The sequence below is a fragment of the Hesperophylax consimilis genome, chromosome 27 (genome assembly GCF_061612785.1).
Source record: "Hesperophylax consimilis isolate HC1 chromosome 27, BYU_Hcon_1.0, whole genome shotgun sequence".
Taxonomy (NCBI): Eukaryota; Metazoa; Arthropoda; class Insecta; order Trichoptera; family Limnephilidae; genus Hesperophylax; species Hesperophylax consimilis.
In genome coordinates, this window is record NC_142862.1 from 14,083,651 (window position 1) to 14,111,429 (window position 27,779).

General features: G+C 34.6%; 1 protein-coding gene across 5 annotated transcripts in view; it reads right to left on the bottom strand.

The window, feature by feature from the left end:
• The window catches only part of Rbcn-3B (WD repeat-containing protein Rbcn-3B), a 140,718-nt gene that overhangs the window by 70,910 nt on the left and 42,029 nt on the right, over positions 1-27,779 (bottom strand). For 4 of the 5 annotated variants that reach the window (XM_089648035.1, XM_089648033.1, XM_089648036.1 and 1 more), the window contains 13 exons: positions 26,724-26,889; positions 26,457-26,558; positions 25,484-25,624; positions 24,681-24,759; positions 22,582-22,723; positions 21,931-21,988; positions 21,114-21,275; positions 20,760-20,877; positions 18,587-18,753; positions 17,887-17,981; positions 16,315-16,402; positions 13,243-13,311; positions 11,701-11,805 (listed from right to left, as the gene is read on the bottom strand). In XM_089648035.1, coding sequence (XP_089504161.1) covers positions 11,701-11,805; positions 13,243-13,311; positions 16,315-16,402; positions 17,887-17,981; positions 18,587-18,753; positions 20,760-20,877; positions 21,114-21,275; positions 21,931-21,988; positions 22,582-22,723; positions 24,681-24,759; positions 25,484-25,624; positions 26,457-26,558; positions 26,724-26,889 — 1,492 coding nt within the window. The remainder of the gene's footprint in view (positions 1-11,700; positions 11,806-13,242; positions 13,312-16,314; positions 16,403-17,886; positions 17,982-18,586; positions 18,754-20,759; positions 20,878-21,113; positions 21,276-21,930; positions 21,989-22,581; positions 22,724-24,680; positions 24,760-25,483; positions 25,625-26,456; positions 26,559-26,723; positions 26,890-27,779) is intronic. The other variant, XM_089648037.1, reaches the window with a different exon arrangement.

Sequence of the window (27,779 nt, forward strand, 5' to 3'; positions counted from 1 at the left end):
TATGAAATGGATTTCTATATTAATATAATATTCTATATAATATTCGTATAGTGCTTTATAATAATATGTTGTTTATTGCATAACTTAGATGTTTTTATTATTATACATGTCACAAAGCATGTGATACACTTCAGGCCGCCGGCCGCTCAGAAAAGTCTCACAGTGAACTGGGCTGTAAACCGTTATTTTACTTTTGGTCTTTACTTTTCTGCGCGGTGGTCCTGAATTCGCGCGGGGAACGTCATCAAGTACCGACGGCGATACCGTACAAGTACCGTATCGGGCGTGAAAAGCAAATATTCTAACTTAAAATATTAATTTAACTATGAAATCTTAATCAATTTTCTTTTTTTTTTTAATAACATCAATTATAATAGACGGTTAACATTGGTAAAAAAATTACTGGAATTCCTTGTTGAAGAATTAAATTTTTTTCCATACATAATGCTTAAGCGACGTGGTTTTCACAGTTCTAATGACGTCACACTACACCCCGCCTGTTACCGCTCGGATTCCGCTCGTTTTGGCGGGCTTAATAAAATTTAAACTTTGAGAATTAATTTAACTATGAAAACAAACTTTAAAAAAAAAAAAAAAAATACCAGTATTTAAGTTTGAATGCGAACATTGATAAAAAAAAATAAAAAAAATGGACTCAACTTCCTTATTGTGTGAATTTTTGGTTCCATGGCAATTCAATACATTTTTGAAAAGTGTTACAAAGTCATCAAAATTGATGAAAAAAAATTGGCATACAAACCTAACCTAACGTAATCTATTTAACCTAATTTTTTTCATCACTTTTCATGAATTTATATCGCTTTTCAAGAGTGTGTTGAAGTATTTTGAATTGCCACTATCCTGAGTTGATTGGTTACCGAATTTTTGTAAATAAGTATTGACTTTATGTAGGTATGTAGAAACATAGTTTTAGATGTTGAAAACATGATTTTCGACAAACTAAATAGTATTATTGTGTATGATGATTGTTGTGAAGATAATGTGGTCAATGGAAACAGATAACATTATACAGGGCATCCGGGCGAAAAGCGCGCTAACTTCGGGGGCTGATTCTACATAATTTTATAAGTAAAAAACATAAAAAAGTTTTTTCGAAATTTTATTGTTTTAAGAGAGTTTTAAATTAAAAATTTGAAATGTTTGTAAGGGAAAATAAATATTCTTCTGTGGAAAAAAATTTTGTACGGGAAAAAAAATATTGGAATTTCGAAAACAGTTATTTTTCTTTTCTACTTCTACCATCATGCAGTTCCTGAAATTGTAGTACTTTCCGGTGGCAACCCTAGTCGCATCTAGGTATTGAACCCAGGACCTCCGCCTTGCCGGAGCTTTACTCTTGCCCTTGCCAAGATGCGATCAAATCTTTATCAGATTTTTCTGTTTCAAATTTTCACTTGAGTCGCTAATTTTATCTTCAATGATCAAATATTACAATTTGAGGTTTTACTCATTAAGTTATTGCCAAAATAAAAAAAAAAAAGAAATATAATGTTGTCAGAATAATAATCACTTAGACGTTGACATGTTTAATTTTGTACATACTTGATTTTGCACATTATTTATTAATATTATTATTTCACAGAATGCCAAAAATCAAAAAGCCGTTGTTGTCTCAGACAACTATTTGATGTTTTAATACTTTTCACAAATTCCCGCATTTTTTTGAAATTTAAATGTTTTACTTAAATTTATGTTATGGTGGGCTAGTGACACCGAAGTAGTGCATTTGAGTCAAATATGTACTAACTAAATCATATTCCTTATTAAAAACCACCTATACAGGGTGTATCGACAAGTACCCGACAAACTTTAACCAGCTATTCCTAAGCACATTTGGAGTAAAAAATGTTATGGGCACTTTGTTGTCCGGTAACATTTTTTTTTAATAAAAAGTTTATCATTCATATTTTCACCACATGTCACCACTGTTTTATCCTTTGTCACAGTTTGAAAACCCATCTGGCAATATTTTATTCGAGTTTCGTTGAATAATATACGTACGTACCTACATTGGCGCGCTTTTACAATCACAACGAAATGGCATGGCACCATTCGTCTCATTTTTAACTATTATTATTTAGTGTGTATGAAAGAGCGAAGACGCTTTTTGACACACTTGCTAATAACAGCTGTTGAACACGAGAAACAATGCCAATAACAGAGACGGAGTGTGGATTTTTTTATAATTTTTTGTTTTTAATAAAAAAAAAATGTTACCGGACAGCAAAGTGCCCATAACATTTTTTACTCCAAATGTGCTAAGGAATAGCTGGTTAAAGTTTGTCGGGTACGTGCCGATACACCCTGTATATATAAAATGTAAAAGTTACCAATTACAGTGTGGATATATTGTTTGAAATAAATTTTGTTAAATATAGAAATAAAAATAAAAAAGTTTAATTTTATTTTGATGTATGATAATAAATAATTCTTTACGTATAAAATCTCCAATAAATTATTATTAGCTATTTTTAAAATAATATAAAATAAATATTAGTAAACAAATAAAAAAATTATTATAGTATTTTGGACAGAAGTATTAATTTCCTTTTAAATACTCAATTTTGTTTTAACTGTGTAATGTAGAGATCTTTCATCAAAAACAATGCGACGGTAGCAATGTAATGCAAATTTGCAGTTTTGCAGGAGATCTGTTTAAAGTTTCGATTCTGCATTTTTACTGTTTTTGAAATCAAAAAATATGGTGTTGTTTGATATTTTGCATTAACCCCTATTTATTTAATTGGAGAAATATATTATTGAAAACAGTAAAAATGCAGAAACGAAACTTTTAACAGCTTTAAACTATAAATTTGCACATCTGACATTGTTCTTCGCGACCGTCGAATGATTTATTAACACAATTGTATTAGTATTCTCTAATATATCTTATAACATTTCTCCTGAAATGCAAATCTCTTCGATGTCCAACCGAAATTAGTGTTGCGTGCACCTTAATTATAAAAAAATTGTCAAAATGGGTAACACATATAATTAAGTCACTACAATCTATTATTTATAAGATAACGCTAATTAGAAAACAGCCCATTTACAACAATATCTAACTTTTAGGAATATATTCAGTTGATTGACGACTTTGCGATTTTCTAGAGTATAAAGCTTTTTGTTTTGTAACTCGTACTGAAAATATTCTGGAAAACACACATAAATATTGATATTTTAGGAAATGGGTACATAATTGAACAGAAATGCACCCCACAAATCGGAATCTTGTCTTAGAAAATGCCAAAATGAAAATCAAATCAAGAGACAATAATTCCCAGAACGCCTTTGAATGACTTACATAATATGGTATTTTAGAAAACAAGAGTTCATGAAGAATATCGAGGATAGGGAGAGACAAAGAAGAGCAGGTACGCTGTCAACGCATTTTCACTTTTGCAGTACAAACGTCAAAATAATACTGTTCACCGTATTCTGCACGTCACTGTATACGTCAGGACTGGGGGTAGATTAGAATGCATCTTAATGACGTAAGCTAAAAGTCACCTACAATAATGCATACTGCAGCGCTACGGAAATGTTCCTCGTCGTTGAAATGTTGAGTGCACTCTTCCTGAGCACTTCTCCCCCACACACAGATGCAGATTACACCAATCCATGAATAACAACACTGCCGTGGCTGCCTGGATGGAGTCCCCCTGAGGGCCCGACAGTACCTGGGAGTTGGTCAAACATCCTCCATAAATGAATACATTGTACCGGACAGCAGATGGGTGTACCTAATAATTAATTAATAATTAAGAAAATGAATATTCTGATATCACACATTTTACGATGAAGAATCCTTTGTGGTTTATCTCGCACGATGAGTCATCTTGCTAAGAATTTAAAGCACCGTACACGTGTCATATCGCCAGTTCAAGGATGAATTACTCGCACGACAAACCGTGGGACTTCAGCATATGTTTAGATTTAAGAATAATTACTCCACATTAACATGTGTAGAAATTAAGAATTCGAACCCAATAAATACGCAAACAACTGGCTCAACCAGTTCAGTTGTCCGACGACTTTCGCAAGTTGTGTTTCTATTCAAATCCTTACCCAAGGTACCCCCAGAGGAAACCGGCATTTACAGTCAATGTCACTGGCGTAGGTGTCCAGTACATACATATTTGCATAATTTCTATATTTATGAGATGAGACTGACCGGTCGGTGGGTGAGTTGACATTGTGTTTGGGTCCCACCCAGGCGGATTGTTTTCAATTCCTCGGCTGGCACAAGCAACATTTTCCGCTTACTGTGGTGGTAGTAGGAGATTTTCAAATATTGTCAAATGTTCGTTTGTTCAAAATCCTAAAACTCCGAAAGTTTTTCATCGACTGCTTTGAAATTTTGACACGACGTTGCAATCGAATACACATGTACTTTTATATACCTATATTATATAGATATCACCTGTAACAGGTAAAAACATGGTTTTTATTTTTTATACAGCGCCATCTGTTGGACGTAAAAGCAACAAGCGCTATTGTTTCTCTATCTTCACAGACAGACTGAGCCACAGCAACGCCTTTTTATACTGCCTTTTCTGTTTTTATTTTGTGTATTGTTATTTTATTTTGTTTTAATCGGGTGTTTTGCAATGAATTGCATAGCACTACCACTACCAACTGTACCACCTTTTGAAATATATTATTAATATTTATATCTCTTCTTGCAAAAACACCTCTTGTGAATGTTTTGGGTACTTTTACTCTTCAGCTGTGAACCATTCCAACAATTAAAACCATTTTTTATCTGTTATAAATTTAAAATTATAATTTACTGATGTAATCCTAAATAAATACATTACAGTTTGTTGGCATGCATATACAAAAAAGAAAGTAATCTATTTGCGTAATTATTAATCTGCAATTCAAATAATGCACGATAATACTCGTAAATTTAATTATTGAGCTAGCCAACGAAAATAAAAACAATACAACTATGTTCATCTTGCATTTACATACATTAATTATGTTATTTTTGCAAAATAATTAGAAAAAATGTAGTAAAACAAACTGAAAATTTAATTTCGAACACTTTCTTAAAAAAATTACACACTCGCTTTAGCTTATTTTTAGGGAAAACATGTTGCGCTCTTTGAAAAAGTGTTGTTTGATTTGAAAAAAGTTGTAGTGTAGTGAGAGAATAATCGAGATTGTCTCGCTAATTGTAAACAACACGACCTACCTATCTACTTGCGAGTTACTACCGAGAACTACCTACTCGCGACGTCTAGAGCTACCTACGACAATACGTTGCGAGTTGGTCTGGCACATTACGCCAACTCACTAGAAGGTTCTAGCATGTTGCCTAGGAATAATAGTAGCGCCAACGAAAGTTCCAGAAGGACCCAGACTGAGCGAGTGTCTCTGTTTTACCTGCGATTCTCGCCTACCTGCTGTTGCCGTCGGCCGTTCTGTATAAATGGGCCCGACGCAGCGAGCAGTCAGTCAGTCATCAATCAGCCGTCAGTTAACAAAGCTCAACGAGTGATAACCCGCGCACCTTCAATCATCGACTCCAACGGGATATCATCATAGCGCCTTGGCCCCGGCCACCGTCCCTGGCCAGCGCTACACCGGATCCCAGCGCCCTGGTTCCAGCGCATCTGACCAGCGCTACATCCACGCACCTAGACCACGCAGCATCCTCCCTGGTCTGTGCACCTCCCGTATCATCGCCTACAAGGTCCACCGCACCTTCGGCCTTCCCGTCAGAACTGGAGTATCTGAAGACCCACATTCTTCACCAGTTCCTGACCGTCAACGAGTCCGGTCACCAGCAGCGGCGTCGACTCACTGACCCGCGCTTGACCAGCACATCACCGCCTTCATCCGGAGTGTACATCATCAGTCCTAAGTCAACTCTCATCACGTCTACCTGACTCAAATAAACACTGTGACCTTCACGCTATCTTTCATTTCGTGCCACCTCACCAGATTCCCAAAGTAGTATTAAGATATAGTATTTGTCGTTTTATAAACGTGAGGGAACTGGTAAGACTACTAACGGAACACTACCACCTCAGGAGACACATAAAGTTAGTTTTTGGGAGTGGAAAACACCAATAGATGCAGGAAATGTGAAGAGGATGAAGAGACTCTAATTCACCTTTGGTGCAAATGGTCTAATCTGTTGGGAACAAGGCTCAGATACCTGGAAACCCTTGTATAACCAGATACCCTTGTGAAACCAGAAGCCATAGCCACATATCCAATTACAGCCCTGGTGAACATTATCAAAAGGATAGAGTTACTCTTAAAGGAATGAGGTAAAATGGGAGATAGCCCAATGGGCCCATGGCTTGATAGCTCATGGGAACTATCCGTAAACCATCTATGCTTAATAAATATATAAGAAACCAGAATTGTACATTTTTCATTTTATTAACCTTTACGTTCCTGTAGGTAAAAATCATTTTCACCCGAAGGGGAGTCACTAGGGTCCGTGGAGCAATTGTGTCTCTTAATATTTCAGTAACACTCAGACATTAGTTACTACCTACTGTTTTAGCCGGACACAGCCCATCTTCACCCAGCAGTCAATCATTAGGTAAAACGGTAAAGAGATACATGGCACAAAATCGAGTGTAAATCAAATACATATTATAGTAGTCCGTTCCGTTAAAATGCACCGTTTACAACCGCACTCCATGCTTGCCGGGGTGGAGCAAAAATAATAAAAAAGTAATAGGGATCTGATGGCGGGAATGGAGGGTATTTTCGTCAGAATTGGGTATATATTATTTGATGCCTAACTTATTAATTATATTGGGATAATTTTTTCTTAAATGCAGTTCAATTACCGAATAGTTTTTATAGAATTACCTAAATTATGATGAATGTGATGTAAAAAAAATAACTTTGATATCACACAATACTCTTGTTTGGGGGAAGTTTAATCCCCCCCTCCGGTCCGGGAGGGTTAATCTAGTATATTAACATTTTATTAGCAAAGATAAGTCTAAGTAAGTTCAAACAAAACTCTCGTTTGGTGGAAGCTTAATGACCCCCTCCGGTCCGGGAGGGTTAACCTAGTATATTAACCTTCTATTAGCACAGATAAGTCTAAGTAAGTTCAAACAAAACTCTTGTTTGGTGGAAGCTTAATGACCCTCTCCGGTCTGGGAGGGTTAACTTCGTATATTAACCTTTTATTAGCATAGATAAGATTATTTTTTCAGTGAAATATGTTTTCTTATTTAGAAACAAAATTTAAGCACCTTTCTTCTGTGAAAATCGGCATATTAGTTTTGAAGTTCGTACGACTCGTTAGATTATAAATACAGTGTTTCAAAAACAGATGATTTTCTTAAGACCCCACATTCCAAATTACTATTTCCATATAACACACTTCCCTCAAACACCTTCAAGCTAAAAAAGCTCTAAAAAAAAAAAAATTTGCAAGATAACCTCTATACAAAAGACACATTCTATAAACTACACAACTTGACACCTGATGCTTGGAAAAAAAACAAAACACAGGTGTCCATTATAAATGTACAATTTCTTGGCTACATAAATTAGGAAGAAAGTAGAGTGAACTCAAAAACAAAAACAAAAACAAAACGAACAATTTAAAAAAATAATTACTCTTTGCATATTTTAAAATCACGCATTAAAAATATTTCCAGGTTGTAGAACAAATTGGTTTGGTTAATGCTCAATGTTTTGAATAACAGAAAATAAAAATTGCAAAAATTCTTGTATGGATCTTTTTAGAAGTCGATCCCCGTGTAAACTAAGTCAAAAAGTAATTATAAATGTTCTGATTCTTTATACTATGTACCTATTATTTTCATAAGTATGCTGAACAAACATCAGTTAACTTTATGTTTCAATCTATTTTTCTATTCTTTTACTTCTCCTCTTTTTTTTTCATTATTTTTTTTTGTTTGTCGTAGTCTTTATTGAATCAAATTTTGAAGTCCTAAAACGGGAATCCCTCCTAATTGGACAGTCAATATATTTTACAAATGTACAATATGTATATCCTGTACTAAATAAAAAAATTGAAAAGTAATTTTATGAAACTCCCTGGACTGAAGAAAATCGCAAAATATGCTCTGTTAATTATAAAAACCACATCTGGTTTTATTATTTGACATGTTATAGGCTTGAAAATTAACTGTGTTTCTTTAAATGCTACTTAACTTGGATGTCGAGAGATTTTTGCTTTATTTTAAATAAGTCATATTTTACAAAAAATTTTCACAACAGTTGCTTACAAAAAACAAAAAAATTATGTGACACCTCATAAAGGCAAAGGCAGGAGAGCTATGTCGCCACCCCGTTGGGCAGAGTTGTGAGACGGGTTGAGGTAGGGGGTGTAGGAAGGGATTTATTAATGCAAGGTCGTGAAGAGGCCCGGATTATATGAAGGAGGAAAAACAGATGCCAGAAACTCGTTCTACATACAGCGGCGTAGCTACCTAGGGGCTACGCGGGGCAGTGCCCCGGGGCCCTCAAGCTCAGAGGGCCCTCGAATGTTTCCCAGAAATCTCGATCGAACTGAACTTTTGGAAATTTCTCCTATTTTCAAAATAAATATGACAGGTTGCAACTTGTAACCCCACTTTAATCATGACAACTCAGTTGAGAGAAATTCAAAAGTTATGCCTAGGGAATTCCCCTAAATTCTTTCTGTGGGTTGGCAGTGTTGTCAATTTGACGGATAGTGATATGTGCGTCATTCCTCAACGACACTTGTAGCGTATTAAAATATGGATAAAAAGAAGAAACCCAGTGGTGCATTTAAATGCAAACAACGCCAAGAAAGAGAAGATAGTAAACAAAAGTTGCCCAAAATTGACAAGTTTTTTAGTCAGCCTTCTGCAAGTACATCTGGCCAAAATATTTCTATTGATAGTGACTCAAATAATGTGGTAACTGCAGTGTTGGTTGAGAAGCCTACTGAAGAAGATTGCAGTTGGAGATACCTCCGCCGTCGATCATGTGAACGTGGATGATGTTTGCATGACACACATAAGAGCGGAGGGTTTGAAGGAACCACAGACCTCAAATCTTCTCATGACTTGGGAAACTTCACGAACAAAATATTAAGTGATAACAAAAAACGTCAAATTCTTGATATGGGACCTTTACAGCCCTCAGGACCTTTTCCAACAGACATCAACCAGAACAATAGGTGTTTTTAAAAATCGTACTACTTTTCGTGTTCTAAATATGGGCCAGTTAATCGTTTTTGGTTGTGTTATTCCAACATATTAGACGCTGCCTATTGTCAACCCTGCTGGTTATTTGCTTCACAAAGGAATAATGTTTGGTGTACGGGAATTCGAGATTGGAAGCATTTATCAGAAAGAATTAAACAAAACAGTTGTTCGAGTGGCCATTCGGAAGCATGTGCTGTGTATGAATTTTGGAAAAAAAACGATACTAATACTATTGACAAGGAACTTTAAAATGAAATTCGCAAAGAAGCATAATTTGTTCTTCAAAGGTTATGCGATATCATACTTACCCTAGCAAAGAGTTCTTTGGCTTTGAGAGGACATCAAGAAGACTTAAGTCAGGAAGGATACCACGGAAATTTTCTGTCCTTTGTAGAGCTTGTCGCCCGATCGGATCACATTTTGCGGCAAGTTTTGGATATGCCCAAAGGTAATAATAATTATTTCTAAGTTTTTTATCGTTTTATTTTGTTTATTAACTGTTTAACTTGACATGACTTTTTTGAAATTGTGTTTTTTTATGTTTTTAGGATATACAAGATATCTGAGTGCAACAATTCAAAATGAAATGATTGAGAGCTTGGGGACCAAACTCGAAACCCATCTACTAGAACAAATTAGAGCGTCACCGTTTTTTGCCATCATAATGGATACGACTTAATAGAGGGTCAATACGATATCTGCAATAAAACTTCGTTATTTTCATATTATCAAAGCATTATCAGAAATAGTTCTAAATAGTCCTAATAAAGATGAGCATAGTGAAGCAGAGAGTATTAAAACAAAAATGCTAAATTTCGAGTTCGTGTTGCTTTGCGAATTCATGCACAGTATATTGAACGACATCAATTATGCATCCAAAACTTTACAAAAATGCGACATCAATTTAGGCGAGGCGAGTAAAGTTTTAGCAGAGACCCAAGCAAAGTTGCAAATTTATAGAAATGATTTCGAATTATTCAAGTGCAAAGCCAGTGAAACTGCAAGAAAATATGGTATTGATACCCATTTTCAAGAAAAAAGGCAAAGAAAAGTTTTTTTTTTTGATGAATTAGCTGCTGATCACCGATTTCCAAACCGAGAAAAAATATTTAAAATTGAGATTTTCAATAATGTACTAGACACAGTAATATCTCAATTCGATACACGTTTTATTGGTATGAGTGCAGTCTGTCATATATTCGATTTTCTAACACCAACATTTTTATTACATGTTGATGAAGCAACTATTACAAAAGTGTGACAAATTCCAAAGAAAATATTCAGATATAATAGGCCCTAGTTTTTCACGTCAATTTATTAATATTTACCATCTAGTTTTACCTCAACTAACTCTAATTATGTAAGGAAATAATGAGCAAATATGGAGTGCTAGAATGCGACCTAACGGAAGTATTTACAGCAATCTTATTATTCTTTACAATTCCTGTCACTTCTGCAGCAGCTGAAAGGTCATTTAGCAAATTAAAAATAATAATAAATTATTTAAGAAATAAGATGGGCCAAACACATTTATCGCTAATAGCAATTGAAAACAAAACCGCATCAAGCCTGGATTTAAACGAAGTCATTGATACTTTTGCGAAAACTAAAGCTAGGAAAAATTGTAAATATAATTGTTATTTAGTCAGTTGGTAGGCCCGACCTTTATATAATAAACCCTTGAATCTTCTCTATTTCGTTTTATTAGCCAAACCTACACCAAGTATTAATTGTAATTTATGTTGTTACTGTTTAATATTTTTATTACCTGCCCTGCAGTCTGCAGTGCACAAAAAAGAGCTAAAGTAGCTTATCATTTTTAAAGTGTTTGTATATTTCATATTTTTATTTGATAAAACCTAGTCAGTTTACATAGCAGTGGGCCCCATTTTTTAATTTGCCCCAGGGCCCTTGGTTACCTAGCTACGCCACTGTCTACATACGAGCCATATTACGCAAAAATGACCCGAAGAAGCGATCCATTCTCATGAAGCCCACATTAACCATGGGACACATTAATTATGATTGTATCGTCATATTAGCGCCCTCCCTCTGTATTTATACATATCTCTTTCAAACCATCTTCATTATTCATTTTCTTCTTTTTGAATGAATAACACAATTAACGAAAACTGTTCGTGCACCAGTGAAAAAAAAAATTTCCTGCCGACAAACCATAAATGCGCTGCTGGCATTGGAATTTAACTCTACTTGGAATTTGTTGATATGCGATTTAAAACTTTATGCCACGAGAAAGTGTTATACAATTTATTAACAGAATCGCTTGCACTTGAAACACTTTAGAGTACATTTTTGATTTTCCTCAAAAAGGGTGTTCCAAAGGTTATAAAAAAGCATCGGCCATGTCGAGAACCAAACAAGTCATTGTCTCAAATCTGGAGATAATTTTCGTGAAACTTTCCGATAGACACATTATTGTTATGTAGTACCTAATAGGGGAAAATTTAAAAAAATATATAAATAAACTCACGTCTGCCCGAGTCAGAGTGCGGTCCCTTTAACCCGATGATCTCAGCCTTGGCCTGCAGTTTAGTCTGGACGTTTTCAGCACCCTCCTTGACCTTGGCGATGAAACCTACATAGTTATTAAGTATTAGAATGATATGAAATTAGGTGAGAGACGTACTGACGTCGAAATGAAATTAAGCAAATCCTTTACCATGTTACGCACATTTTCGGTTGAAGATATTTGTTGTTTTTTTTATTTGATGGCACAAATTTTGTTGAATGAATAATTAGTAGCACAAAGATGGCGATGCAAATATAGTGGCACGTAATTGATGCCATATGAATGTGGAGGCATGAATATTTGGGCACAAATTATGTGATGTAAATTGTGCGGCACAAAATTTGGCGGAACAAATTCGGTGCAAATAAAAGTGTGCAAATATTCAATAATAAGAATACACAATAATTTACTCGGGAAACACAATGTGACATTCTTAACATCTGGGAAGAATCAACATCCCCATTTTTTATTTTTTTATTTATATAATGGTAAGCAACAAAGTGTATGCTTTCTTCGATAATTTAAGATTACATAGTACAATGTCAATGAAAGGCTTGTTGAGAAGATTGCTGGTGGAGTAGATTTATGTAAAAAAAAAATGGTTAGCTGCAGTTAGCATAGTTCAATTACATAGTATACAAAATAAAAAAATATTTTTAAAAAATCCAAACGCTTTTGCAACCATACTTACCAGAAACCTTTTTAATTACTCAAAACAAAATAAAACACACAAACTATTATTAGGTACAGTGATGCAAAACTACACTCCATGATTTGATGTTACCTAAAATAACTAGTTTCTCTTCATTTAAATTCACATCACTGTAAATAATTTTAAAAAGCCTGTTGTGTTAGAGCGAAAACCATATTTTTCAAATTCAAAAAATTACACACAGTACAACTTGGTGATAAGAAAGATAGATGATGCAACAGATATTCAGTAACTAATTGGCCAATTTAAAAAAAAAACAGACGATAAATTTTATTATGACGTAACACAAGAATATACAGACATTGGACCATACTAATAAAGATGTTTTTAATTTTACACAACTGATGAACAATCATTAATGTATGGTTATTTATCAGTAGTGTAAAATTTAAAACACTTTTACTAGTAAGGGGGATTACGCAGTACGTACAGATAGTATTTATGATTTGTGAAAGGTTTTAAAAATAAAAAAAAACAACCTTCTTAAAAATATTTCAGCAATAATCTAATACAAAATAAACTAGTCATAGCGAGAGCTTGTGCGGACTTCATTGACTTTCGTCCTCTTTCTTCTCACGCGTCTTGTTTGAATACGAAAAAGACAGAAGATACTGGAACGATGACGTATGATGAGCTTTCGCTGGAACTAGTTTAGGCAAATGATGCAAAATTTCTTAAGTGAAAAGGAGATTCACCAAAGCCATAAATAATAATGGCTTGGTTCCTTCAATGTAAGATGTAACTCTAGTAAAGTTGTACTGTATGGTTTAGTTGAATTGCAAAGGACCGACCGTGTTTGTCCTTTTCCTTAAGGATCCTCTCCATGTCCCCAGCTTTGTCCTTTACACGGCCGAAAAAGTCTTAGGTAGGCATTGGAAACAGATTAATACAATAAGTCTTAGGTAGCCATTGGGAACAGATTAATATGATAAGTTTTAGGAAGGCATTGGGAACAGATTAATACGATTGGTTTTAGGAAGGCATTGGGAACAGATTAATATGATAGGTTTTAGGAAGGCATTGGGAACAGATTAATACGATTGGTTTTAGGAAGGCATTGGGAACAGATTTATATGATAGGTTTTAGGAAGGCATTGGGAACAGATTAACACGATAGATTTTAGGAAGGCATTGGGAACAGATTAATATCAAAGGTTTTAAGAAGGCATTGGGAACAGATTAATATATATATATATTTTTTTAAATGCATAGATAATAGAATTACAATAAGCATAGATAACGTTGAAACACAGATACATAAACATCGACAGTTTTTTAAAATAATAATGCATAAGATAAAATAGATTGGGATTTATGATAGTTCTGATGAATGTCAGTCTTCATTGATATTCATTATTCAATAAATATTCAAAAATTCAAATGTGCGCCTTGACATACTTAACTTTGCATGCGGCAAAAAGAGGAATGTATTCACAATTTAAAAAAAAACAGATGGATTTTAAATTTATCTGCAGGTGAGAGCAGAGATGGTACAATATTTCAAATACAGTAGAACCTCGTTAATTCGAAATCCAGCGGACATCAAAAATCAAATTTCGAATTAACGAATTCCCACGTAATTCGAAATTTTATGAAAAAAAAAAAAAAAAAATACGCTGAAAATCGATTTTCTCGGCTGCCTCTTCAAATCCGGGTGGTATTTTAGTTGTAAATTCGTATTAATACCAATTATTTCTTTATTTTCGCGGTCGATTACCGTAGCGGCCAGTCCTGTAAATTCAGATAGTCGCAATAAATTCGTAAAAATGCTATATATTTACGCGTAAATCGAGATTTTGCTGCCGATTTCGGTCGCGGCCTACCCTTTAAATTGAGATATTCGTAAAAATACGATATATTTCCGCGTAAATCGAGATTTCGCGGTAATTTTCCGTCGCGGCCGGCCCTTTATTTCAAATATCTGAATTTGAATTCGTAAAAATACGATATATTTCCGCGTAAAACGAGGATTCGCGGCCGTATTCCGTCGCGGCCGGCTCTTCAAATTCAGATATTCTAAATAAATTCATAAAAATGCTATATATTTACGCGTAAATCGAGATTTCGCTGCCGATTTCGGTAGCGGCCTACCTTTAAATTGAGATATTCGTAAAAATACGATATATTTCCGCGTAAATCGAGATTTCGCGGTAATTTTCTGTCGCGGCCGGCCCTTTATTTCAAATATCTGAATTTGAATTCGTAAAAATACGATATATTTCCGCGTAAAACGAGAATTCGCGGCCGTATTCCGTCGCGGCCGGCTCTTCAAATTCAGATATTCGAAATAAATTCGTAAAAATATGATATATTTCCGCGTAAATCGAATTTTTTCGGCAGTTTTTCGTCGCACCGTATTTTTTCAACGCGGATATTCGAAGTAAAGTTAGTAAAAATACGATATATTTATGCGTAAATCGAAATTACGCGGCCGAGTTTCGTCACGGCCGACCCTTTAAATGCAGATATTTGGCGTAAACTCGTAAAACTACGACATATATCCGCGTAAAATGTATTTTCTCGGCCCTTCAAACTCGGATATTCGAAATAAATTTGAAAAAATACGACATTCCAGTGTAAATCGATTCAGATTTACAAAATAATAATACTAATTAGGACAATGTATAACCACGTAAAAATACATTTTTCGGCGTTTTACCGCCACGGCTGACTTTTAGATTCAGATTTACGAAATATTATGATTTATTTTCGCAAAAATCAAATTTTTTCGAATTACACGAACATATTTTCGTGCGCGGACAAAAATAAATTTCGAATTACGAATTAACGAATTTCGAATTAAAAAAAAATTTGTATGAAAAAATTTTTCAGCGGAAATTTTTTTTGCGAAAATTTCGAATTACGCGTGTTTTCGAATTATCGGGGTTCGAATTAACGGGGTTCTACTGTAACATACACTCCTTGCTTTATCTACATTCAACATTTTTTCAAACACATATGTAAAAATCTCAACATGACCACCCTTAAGTACTTCGCTTGATTGTGCCATGACTTCTTCGGACGTCCTGGGTATCTATTCCAGTAGTCTCTACCACGAATTACTCGCTATGCGCCATCTACGAACGAAAATCTCTACGACTTTTGTCATAAGTTCTATATTTATACATTCTTGAGTGTCGCACGGTTGAAGAGATGACTGTGTTGGCAACCCTGTGAATATTGTCTATGTTTCTGATGTGTTTGAGGTTTCTATGGAGTTAAATTGAAATGTCAAAAACAAACCGTTGCAGCGTCAACGTTTTTGTTTGCTACCGCACTTTTTCTGAAATGAATGGCGGTGGTGGATACATATCGAAATGCCAGAAAAATGGTTAAAACAACTTTGCAGAACTAAACGAATACGATACCAACTTCGAAAAGCGCGCAGGAAACGATTTTTGTTTTTTTTTTTATAAGGCAATTCACCAGGATGCAATGAGATTTTGACAGTTTTGCCGATCTCTACTGCTTCGACCCACTCGTTGTTTAAGACGAATAAATTTTGACGTAAGGTGTGTAGTATGCACTTTCGGTGAGACTCGAGAATAACAAACTCTACCAGTGTATGTACTTTCGGTGAGACTCAAGAATAACAAACTCTACCAGTGTATGTACTTTCGGTGAGACTCAAGAATAACAAACTCTACCAGTGTATGTACTTTCGGTGAGACTCAAGAATAACAAACTCTACCAGTGTATGTACTTTCGGTGAGACTCAAGAATAACAAACTCTACCAGTGTATGTACTTTCGGCGGAAATTGCGAGCGATCGAGACTGGGGAATAGATACCCTAGTCCCATTCATCCCATTTCTTCAGCAACACAGTTAGTATTATATTGATTTTGTGTCATTTTGAATATACCTGATATCTTTTTAGCTGCATCAGGACTCGCTGACTGTGTCAGAGCAGCTGCTTTGTTGTATTCTGCACTGGTTAGAAGTCCAGCAGCCTAAAAAAAACAAAATTAGGACAAGATGCCATATTGTTGTTCAATAAGAAAATGATACTGAAAAAAGAGTGATGATCTTTTGAGATGAAGTACATTCTTTAACCATTCGACCAATGGCAAACTTACAAAAAAATGTCTTGAGCGATGGGAGGTATCCAGGTATTCGATTTTGGATTCGCCAGCGTTCTTTCAAAAATTCATACCTCCGAATATTAATATGGAAACGTATAAACTGTTTACTGAGATTTAAAGCCAATGAATCCACATAGATTTATTTTATCGCTTATCAATTTATAAAAATCATTAAATTCATAAAAGAGTGAAATTCATATGTTTGTGTACAGAATTGTATTTATTACTGGATATTTAAGAAAATAATTTTACAGTTCGTAAAACAACTAGAAACAAGGTTTAAAATAAGATAAATGTCATAACATTACCCGTTACTATTCTTACTTACAAAATTTTAGAATACATTTACAAAATATGTTAAAATTCGTGTAAGGTTTTATTCATGGTGACATTACACTATTCAATTGAAAGTAACAGACTAAAAATTGTCCTAGAATAATAAAAATTATATCTGTTTCTTTGTTAAGAATTACTATAACTTAATTTATTTTTAAAAAGGTTCCATGCTAACTCAACACAGTGACTATTCAACACACTTTTAAAAAGCGATATAAAGTCATTAAAAACGATGAAAAAAATTTTTTTTGACCTAACCTAACCTACTTAACCCAGCTAATAAAGTTTTTGTTTCATCACTTTCCATGACTTTATATAACTTTTTAAAGATGTGATGAATTATCATTTTGATGATTTATCCGGTAACAATTTAAAAATGCACAAATTACGTATTAATTTATATTTAAAAATGCGCAAATTACGTATTAATTTATATTTAAAAATGCACAAATTGCATATTTAGAGCTATTATTGTACAAATTTATAAATTAAAACACTCTGAACTCCGAAAACAAAAATACATCTGACAGCTCCTAACAAAAACACAATTTTTCACTCTATTTTTAATTCCAGGATTTTAAAGTAAATTTAAGTAGACAGGGAATTCAATAACGAACACATTAATATATTATATATAACAGAACTTTAGTTAAATAAACCTACCCGTCATTTTTAAACGACATCTATAACAACCGGCAAAAATAAAATTATTTTTACAGAAAATGGTTTTTAGGAGAAAAGAGCTACTACTGCCATCTCTCGGATGTCGGTAGAACTGAATCAAGCCAGCGAGTTAGTATGTTCCATCTATCTAAATTAAGGCAACCATGGCTCAAGGCTTAGAGTGAAGTGACCTAAATATAGGTAGCCATCGTTAAAGTGGTTAATCGCTTTAACCTTTCTTGAAAGCATAATTTTTTCATAGCATTTGCCAGCGAAATATGACTTAAAAAATCTTAGATGTGCTTGTGCGTGTGTGTATCACACAGATTTCTATTTAAAAAAATAATCATCACCTCCAAACTGGCTGGGCTCATGGCTGAATACTCTTCGCTGAGGAGCTCAACGATCAGACCCTCGATATCAAAGAACAGAATGTGGCTTTCGGGATCTGAAACAAAAATTATTTATTTATTACAAAATAATATGTTATAATGTATTATTCCCAGTGAGTTTACAAAACTCATTTCGGGAAGGACTACATTATATTAAAGACAAGACAACATAGATACATTAAAATAAATAAATGCAGAAGTTATTTTGGAGTTCCAAAGAAAGAATGTGTCAGTCATTAATAAAATTGCTGAGAAAATAGCTTTTAAGAGCTTTTGCCAATGTTTTTTTGTTAGTTGCGGAAAGTTTTAGATTACTAGGTAATGCGTTATATTGTTTATGTGCAATTGATTGTTGAAGGTCTGAGGTTCGTAATCAGATTTTCAACATTTTGTCTTGCTGCCTTATAAACTGTCCCAGTAGAAAAAGGTGTGTAATTTTAAAATAGTGTGTTCAAAATAAAAACAAATTATATGTTGACAGAATAGGTACTGAAAAATAGAAGACCGTTCCTTAACGTTGTCCAGGGTGAAGTGTAGCGCAGGAGGCAAGTGCTGTGTGGCAGGCCACCCACGAGCACTAGCAAACTACTAATAAAAGACGCCCTTTTTGCGCATGCCAAGACACGTGTATCTGTGCCCCTGCTATAAGTCTATGTCTCACCCTTGGGATTGGACTTGTGCGGCTGTATGGCTAGCGGGGCGCGGCGGTTGCGCATGGTCAGGCCAGCGCCCCCCAGGCCCTTGCCCCCCTGCTGCAGCTGCTGCAGCTGGTGCAGACCCCGCTGCGTGGCGTGACGGATGGCCGACAGGTTGCGGTGGCGGAGACCCCTGAGAAAAAATACCCACTATGTACTAGAAGTTATATCTCTTGATTCAAAAGGCATATGGAAACAACAAAGTTAGATAATATATGTGAATATAACAGAAGCGGCTCTCGGTGTACCGACTTAAATGGAAGGTCATTTGAAAAAATATGTGATTTATCTTTATTTGAAATTGTGATTAATAATGCTGATATGTATAACATTATTGGTACTTCATGGATCCGGGAGGCAAATTACATATTTGAATATAGTTAATTAGAAATTACTAAACGATCCATGTAGGTTTCTTACTTAAATAATCAGGCCCAGTGGTTTTGCAGAAATTCACATGTGAGAAAGTTATCAAATGGTCACTCAACGCCATTTTGTTTTTTTGGCAGTTAAAGATTCCAAGTCCAGCTTTTGAAGAAATTGTGATCGGCAGAAGAGGATAACTATTATGTTTTTAAGTTTGTCAGCTTATTACAGCCTGATAAAAAACTGAAAATCACCTAGAATCAGTGTTTAACGGGAACCTTATAAATGTTAATATCAACAATAAAATGGCGATGAATATCCATTTGATGACAATGTTACATTTGAATTTTTCCAGGCCTAAATTTGTATTTATTGGATCTGCTGTTGTTATATAGGTACAAAACAAAGTTTAAAAAGTAAAAAAAAAAACAGACAAAAACAAAAATTGTCTTAAATTGTAATAAATTCTATGTCCGTTGAATATGATAATAATAAACTTTGAAATTATCTATTTCTCTAAATGTGACTTGAACTTAATTTTAAAATTTTCTCAAACCTTTTTGAACTGTCCAATTTAAAAACAACACTGTTTCAGACGCGACAAGCAAATGTAAAATCGACCTACATTTATCACTCCATCTCTTTAAAACATATAAAATTCATCATTCTGTCTCCATCACGATCATGACCGAAGCTTTCTTTAGTATACGAGTGCATTTTTACTTAGATGGTTAAGACTACATAGTGCTATCTCATTTATTGTATGGCGCGTGTAGGGACAGAAGAGATCACAGCTATGGATATTTTATAAATTGACCAAGCGATGCGTAGGTACATGGGAATGGGAGCTTTCATCTGAGACATTAGATGTCACTACTTGCCGCTGTCGCTGCCCGCTTTTTCGCAATTAATTGAAAATGATTAACTCTTTGCACGCGGCCGTATCAACTGTTGTTACGGCAAAAGGTCCATACTCACACGCGGCTGTATCAACAGTTGATACGGAAACTTTGAATGCCGATATTCCAGCGGTCTTTTGACATAAATTTATTTCCCGCTCACTTGAACATTCGTAGAACTATCACAATGCTGACATCTACGAGAATTTCTCGAAAATAAAATTGTATTTCATTAAAAAACATTGATAATCAAGTGAGCCTCTTTGCGCCTTCGAGTACTATAGTTTACAATTTTGTCAACGGATGGCGTTAGTTCAATTTTGTTATTATATCAAGTGACATAAAATTTAAGTGTCCAGTTTTAGAAAAAGTTTTCATAACAAAAAATGATAAGTGCTCATGGTGTTCCACTTGTGTCTATCAACGCAGTGGCCTAAGTACACACACGCCGAGTGAATGGCGGGACCACATTCAAAAGATACGGTACGTCTTTGTATGAAATTTTATGATTTTGTTTTTATAAACATCTAAAAGTGTTGACACACGAGGATTTGTTATCATATTGTGAAGAATAATCTGTTCTGCCTATATAGTCCAATAAATCATGCCAGAATGCTATAATTTTACATTTAATTGCGTGCATAGGTATTTGAAAATATGTACCGCGTACGGGTATAGATAAAACGGAGCAAATTAACGCGTTCAAAAGGTTAAGAATAAGACCAGTTATTTTGATTTGTATAATATTTCATACATGGTCATTGATTTTTTAACCTAAGCGACGGGCCGCCACTGGAAGATAGTATCAATTCGCAAGAGTTATTAAGATACAAGTTAGTGTCTGAAAAATAATATAAATGTACATATAACACACCTGAACAAGTGTACAGCGGGGTTTGCCATTCCTTGAACGTCTCCGCTGCTGCCGGATATTTGTCCTGACTCATTGGCCGCTTCGTCACAGGCAAACACCACTTCTTCTGCCCCCATACCTGGAATAATTAGTTTATAAATAATAGTGAAAACAATTTTAAAGAAGGAGGCATGCTGCGTGTGTTCCCCAGAAGTAGCAGGTGACGAAGTTGAATCAATTATTGCGTCATCTGTATGCACCACTCAACGGTTGACACCAACGGTTGAACCAACCAAATTCGGTGGTCTGTAAGGATTTTTATTGTTAAATTAGGCATGAGTGTATCTACAGAATGCTGCCTGCTCATTTACTCACCATGCAACACCCTGTCCAAGTGACCAGTGTCCATCTGCCACACATAGACGGTTCCGTCCGAGCAACCCACGATCATGAAGTCGTCCAGCGGGCGCCACTTTATGGACACCACGGGGAAGAGGTGGCGCGATGCCAGTGTGATGCACTTCTTCTCCGTTAGGCCTGAAAACAGAAGTTGTGATATAAAGAAGCGAACAATACCCAAGCGAGCCAGGAAATTACCAAATAACGAAAGAAAAGGAGATAACAGGAGATAAAAGACAAAAATACCTTAGCCACTAGAGCGGTAGCTATCCAAATTTAGGTAGATGATTTTTATAAATTACTAGTTGACATGTACCCGGCGTTTCTGGGGGTTATCCTTAAGAGATAGACATATACGATCGCCGATTTTTCGGTAGGCCTTTTTAAGTTATACAATTCCGTAGTACATTATTTTGATGTATCTCATAAGGTTTAACCAAAATGAAAAAAAAGTGGAGAGACAATAACTTTTTTATTTTGTCTAATTAAATATGTTTTTAAGTTTCAGGTTAAGTTATAATTATAGTTTACACGATAAAAACCAAGGGAAAACGATTTTAGAATCTTCATCTATGTTTGCGTTAAAAAATTTAAATATTTTTAATTGAGTATGTCGAATTGTAATAATAAAATCTGAAAGAATCTTTTATCCACTTTCAAAGGCAGTATTTTATTTTGAAATACAATAAAAAACAGCGAATCTATTTGAAATTGAATGTCAAGTGGGAATATTTGATGACAAGATATTATTCTGTCGAGGCACGATTGGTTAAATGTTGGAAAATATACTCACTTAGCAAGCAGACGCTGTGATCTGATGCAACTGAGCATATGCATTTCTGGATGCGAGGCTGAAACATTTCAAAATAAAAGAAAATAAATAATACAGAGAATCAGTAAAAAAGGCAACACAAATATGAGATTTTTTTATCATAAAAACTTATATAGGTGTAGCACCGTGGCAGAGGAAGTTCATTAATTCGACTCGTTCGACAGTATGTAGGTGTCTACAGCACGTGGAATGAGCTACTGGCATTTGTCCTTCCATCTTCATGTAATCGATTAATTCTGGTTTCTTAGCCTGCAAATTAACATTTGCTGTCATTCGAGAGAACTAGAATCGCAGTTGAAAGTCGTTAATAATTTTAAGGTTAAGGACAATTCTTTATCCTTAAGTAGGAATAGACCTAACAGATACCTTTCCAGCCGGGTGGCAATATAGGTCTCCTAAGGTGTATAGACAGGGGCGCTCTTGTGAGGAGTCACCAAAAAAAAAGTTGGAATGATCCAGTGTAACAGGCGTCCAGAACTTTGGTTTAAGGAGCTCATCATGCAATGCAGGACCATCACGGCATAAGTCAAAATTCTCAGCAATGAGGAAACGATGTAAGAAGAAGCACAGTGGCACAATGTGTGTGTGTGTACAAGAATCAAATATACTCACGCTGCAGGCATCAGGGGGCACCAGCAGCTGTTGGATCTCTCCGGCGTGGACACAGAATCGGTTCAGCAAAGTGCCGGCGTACAGATCCCAGAGACAGACAGCAAAATCAACTCCACCGCTCAGCAAATGCGATTTGTCATATCTAGAATACAAATTAAATACTTTGTGATTTTAATTTAATTTTAAGAAAGGATTTGTTTCTTAAAATCATAAAGCTTAATACTTCCTTAGAGCTTAGAGCACTCTCCCAGCAACCGAAAGGTTCAATTGAAGAAAATAAAAATATAAAAAGACTAACTACCTGGGTTACGAATAACTGGACAATATTTGAAATCTCCCTACTGCTATAGTTTTAAGAGGAAAATATTGATTTTGGCATCATGGAGGACTTAGTTAGCATTAACCTTTTGAACGCGTTAATTTGCTCAGTTTTATGTATACCCGTACGCGGTACATATTTTCAAATACCTATACACGCAATTAAATGTCAAATTATAGCATTCTGGCATGATTTATTGGACTATATAGACAGAACAGATTATTCTCCACAATATGAAAACAAATCCTCGCGTGTCAACACTCTTAGATGTTTATAAAAACAAAAACATAAAATTTCATAGAAAGACATACCGTATCTTTTGAATTTGGTCCCGCCATTCACTTGGCGTGTGTGTACTTAGGCCACTGCGTTAGACACAAGTGGGACACCATGATCACTTATCATTTTTAGTTATGAAAAGTTGTGAATGACATACTAGTACTAACGCCATCCGTTGACAAAAATGTAAACTAAAGGACTAAAAGGCGCGAAGAGGCGCACTTGATTATCTATCTTTTTTTATGAAATACAATTTTATTTTTGAGAAAGTCTTGTAGATGTCAGCATCGTGATAGTTCTACGAATGTCCAAGTGAGCAAGAAATACATTTATGACAAAAGAGCGTTGGAATATCGGCCGTCAAAGTTTCCGTATCAACTGTTGATACAGCCGCGTGTGAGTATAGACTTTTTGCCGTAACAACAGTTGATACGGCCGCGTGCAAAGAGTTAAGCATGAGATGCCTGGGTGCGAACTTGAAGTTTTAGATCCTTATACTATATCTATTTATGCATTTGTTTAATTCATATTGTTTGAATATTGTTAAACTAAAGGACTAAAAGGCGCACTTGATTATCGATCTTTTTTTATGAAATACAATTTTATTTCTGAGAAATTCTTGTAGATGTCAGCATCGTGATAGTTCTACGAATGTCCAAGTGAGCAAGAAATACATTTATGACAAAAGAGCGTTGGAATATCAGCCGTCAAAGTTTCCGTATCAACTGTTGATACAGCCGCGTGTGAGTATAGACTTTTTGCCGTAACAACAGTTGATACGGCCGCGTGCAAAGAGTTAAGCATGAGATGCCTGGGTGCGAACTTGAAGTTTTAGATCCTTATACTATATCTATTTATGCATTTGTTTAATTCATATTGTTTGAATATTGTTAACCCCTGGAGCCGCCATATTTCAAAATGCTGATTGCACATGAAATATTTTCGCATTACATTAAATTACAGATAAATTCGCTGTTTATCAACATATTTGATGGAAAGACAGATTTTTGTAACATAAATAATGTTATTAAAGGAGCTTACCGTTGGATTTTACCGTATAAACTGTAATTAACACTTTACATGAAACTAAAAAAAAGATATTTAACTAGGCAAAGATATTACATATAAAAGTAGGGTTTGAATTGCAAACCTTCACATATTTTTATATTCTTCAAATGTTGTCTCATAGAATTATTTAAACATTTTAGAGTAATAATAATAATAATATTTAAGATGATTTGTATGGCGCAGTTTTTGTGCAAAATCACCTGAAGGGACTGGCGTAAAGTTATCTGTTTCGAACACTGTTCTAATCAAATAAGTAAATATCTAATCGTAATACAAAATGAGATAGCGTGACTTGACAGGCTGGGAGAAATATCTCAAAAAATACTCAACGGTGTTTGACATGTGGGAGAAATATCTCCTAAAATTGTTCTGGGGGTTAAAATTGTTTCAATAATTTGTATGTATTTCGTGGGAAACACTAAGAAAAGATCACCTTTGATGAACATGATGCGGATAGAGCAGGCAATTCACTCTCCCGCTGTGACCCAGAAGAAGTTGATGGGGAGGCCAATCTGAAAAAAAAAGAAAAATAATAAATGTTATATTCCAGTCTTAAAAAAGTTAGGTTATGTCGGACACATTATTCTTTAATTGATTGTTACCACGTTAATTTAATAAGAATTGTACGAAAGTGGTGTTTATAATAATATAAATGTTTCATGTATGTGTAGGTAAATATAAATCTTAGAAATAAATGTTTATACTGCGCTAACAATGAATTCAAAATCTCATTTTTTGTTGTTGTTTATTCTTTAGGAATTATTATAATATTTTATCGAGATAAAAGTGAGGTGTCAGTTTTCTTGCAGATTCCCTAAATAGAAGTAATGTGTTTTCAAAATTTCGCATTCGCTCAATTTTTCGACGATCAGAGTAAAAATATGTGTTTTTTTTTTGATTTTTTAATGTTTGTTCCAATTTATAAATATCATTTTTATTTCGAATAGAAAAATTTAAAAGGTAACTTTTTCTAGTTTCTTAAATGGAATTTGTTTTCGACATCTTCAAAAAGATGAAATATTTAGCACATTTAAAATAAATTGGAAATATTCCGAAATTTAAAGTTAGTACAATAGATAAACAACCCCCTTTGGCTGTGTAAACAATGTATATATCTTTCCATGAAATATTTTATGCCAGTTTCTCTATTAGTAATGCTGTCACATACACGGTCGTTTATTTATTGAATAAAATTTTCACAACGTTTTTTAGTAAGACCGATTGTCTCTAACTTACCGTGATACTGTTGGTGGGTTCCGTGTAAAAGCTGTAGCATTACTGTATGGGTAGCCGGAACGATCACAATGGAACCATCTTCCCTTCCCACGACGAGCCTGCTCTGTCCGGCCAGGTATACCGATGCCGTCAACTTTATTTCTGGAATAAAACATAAAATTGAAATTTTTTTGCTAGGACAATATAAAATGATTTTGTCATGACAATATAAAATGGTTTTGTTATGGCAATATAAAATGGTTGTGTTATGACAGTATAAAATGTTTATGTTATGACAGTATAAAATGTTTTTGTTATGGCAATATAAAATGGTTGTGTTATGACAATATAAAATGTTTTTGTTATAACAATATAAAATGTTTTTGTTATGACAGTATAAAATGGTTTTATTAGGACAGTATAAAATGTTTTTATTATGACAATATAAATTTTTTTTGTTATGACAATATAAAATGTTTTTGTTATAACAATATAAAATGTTTTTGTTATGACAATATAAAATGGTTTTATTAGGACAGTATAAAATTTTTTTATTATGACAATATAAAATGTTTTTGTTATGACAATATAAAATGGTTTTATTAGGACAATATAAAATGGTTTTGCTATGACAATATAAAAAGGTTTTGTTAGGACAGTATAAAATGGTTTCGTTATGACAGTATAAAATGGTTTTGTTATAACAATATAAAATGGTTTTATTATGACAATATAAAATGGTTTTGTTATGACAATATAAAATGGTTTGGTTATTACAATATAAAATGGTTTCTTTAAGACAATATAAAATGGTTTTGTGATGACAATATAAAATGGTTTTGTTATAACAATATAAAATGGTTTTGCTAGGACAATATAAAATGGTTTTGTTTGGGACAATATAAAATGTTTTTTTATGACAATATAAAATTGTTTTATTAGGACAATATAAAATGGTTTTGTTATGACAATATAAAATGGAATGTATGTGTACCTGGTTCATCGGGATGGTTGAGCTGATCCAGTATTCCAACTGGTCCGGGGTTCATCTCGGCCCAGGCCATGCTAAGACTGGTGCTCACAGTCGGAGCTATAGCTGGAAACACAACAAATTTTTATAAAATAAAAAATATTATACATTTTCTTACTTAGTGCGCCCCGACTTCTTCCATTCTACAATATGATCTGTAGAAGAGGGAAAACACTGACAGGATACGCATAAAACTTCAATCTTTATAAGTGGAGGATACAACAACTATACCTGGAGGGCGCTGAGTGGTCACCATATTAGCGGGGGCCCCCTCTGGCACCGACCACACGGAGATGACCCCCTCGGAGTCTCCCCTCAGGAGCAGGAGTCTTTTGCCCCTCGTGGCGGGGGTGGCCCCCCCCCCACACATCCTCATTGCTGGGGGACATGACAGTGTCTAATGAACAAAATAATTGTTTTGTTTTTTAGCATTGGCATAAATAGAATACTGCTATCTAGTGACAGAAATTAGAAAAAGTAAAGGGAAACTAATATCAATAGAAATATTGATGTTTTTCTAGCATTGATAATAATTGGCCGGTTAGTAACTGAGTGGACAAACGCGTCAGGTTACTCATACTCAGGCATTATGGGCTCAATCTTAAAATAATCTTCTGCTAGTCAAGTCCTCTCCAACATTGCACAAGCAACACTTTCCACTTATTGCCAGGTTATTCCTAACCCGGGAATGTTTGTCTTTCTTTAAAAAAGGAAAGGAAAAAACGTTGTTGTCAATAACTGATCTTGCAATTACAATAACTGATGTAGCAATGATTGATCTTGCTGTTGCAATAACTGAGATGTTGTTGCAATAATTGACAATAGCTGTTACATTAATTGATGTTGTTGCAATGATTGATGTTGCTGTTGCAATAATTGATGTTCTAGCAATAACTGATGTTGCTGTTGCAAAAATAATGTTTTTACAATACATAATTGATGTTGCATGCAACTGATGAAGTTGTTGCTATGATGGCTTTTTCTGTTATAATAACTGATCTTGTTCTTGCAATAATTGATGTTGCAGTGCGATAATTAACCCTCCGATGGGCAATGTGTCCTGGCCAGGCCATGTAAGAGGTGTGGGTTATAGATAAAGGCAGGTGTGCAAATAGTGCATGATTGTGTCAGAATGTTGTGTATATATTGTATATAACGGGACAAACACCCTGTTTGCGCGTACAGTATCAACGATGGCAAGTCCTTTTTCCAACAGAATTCTGGCCAAGTCGAGAGAGGTAAAAAAGTTATTGCAGTGTGCTGTTCAGCCAGTATAGCGATACTTGT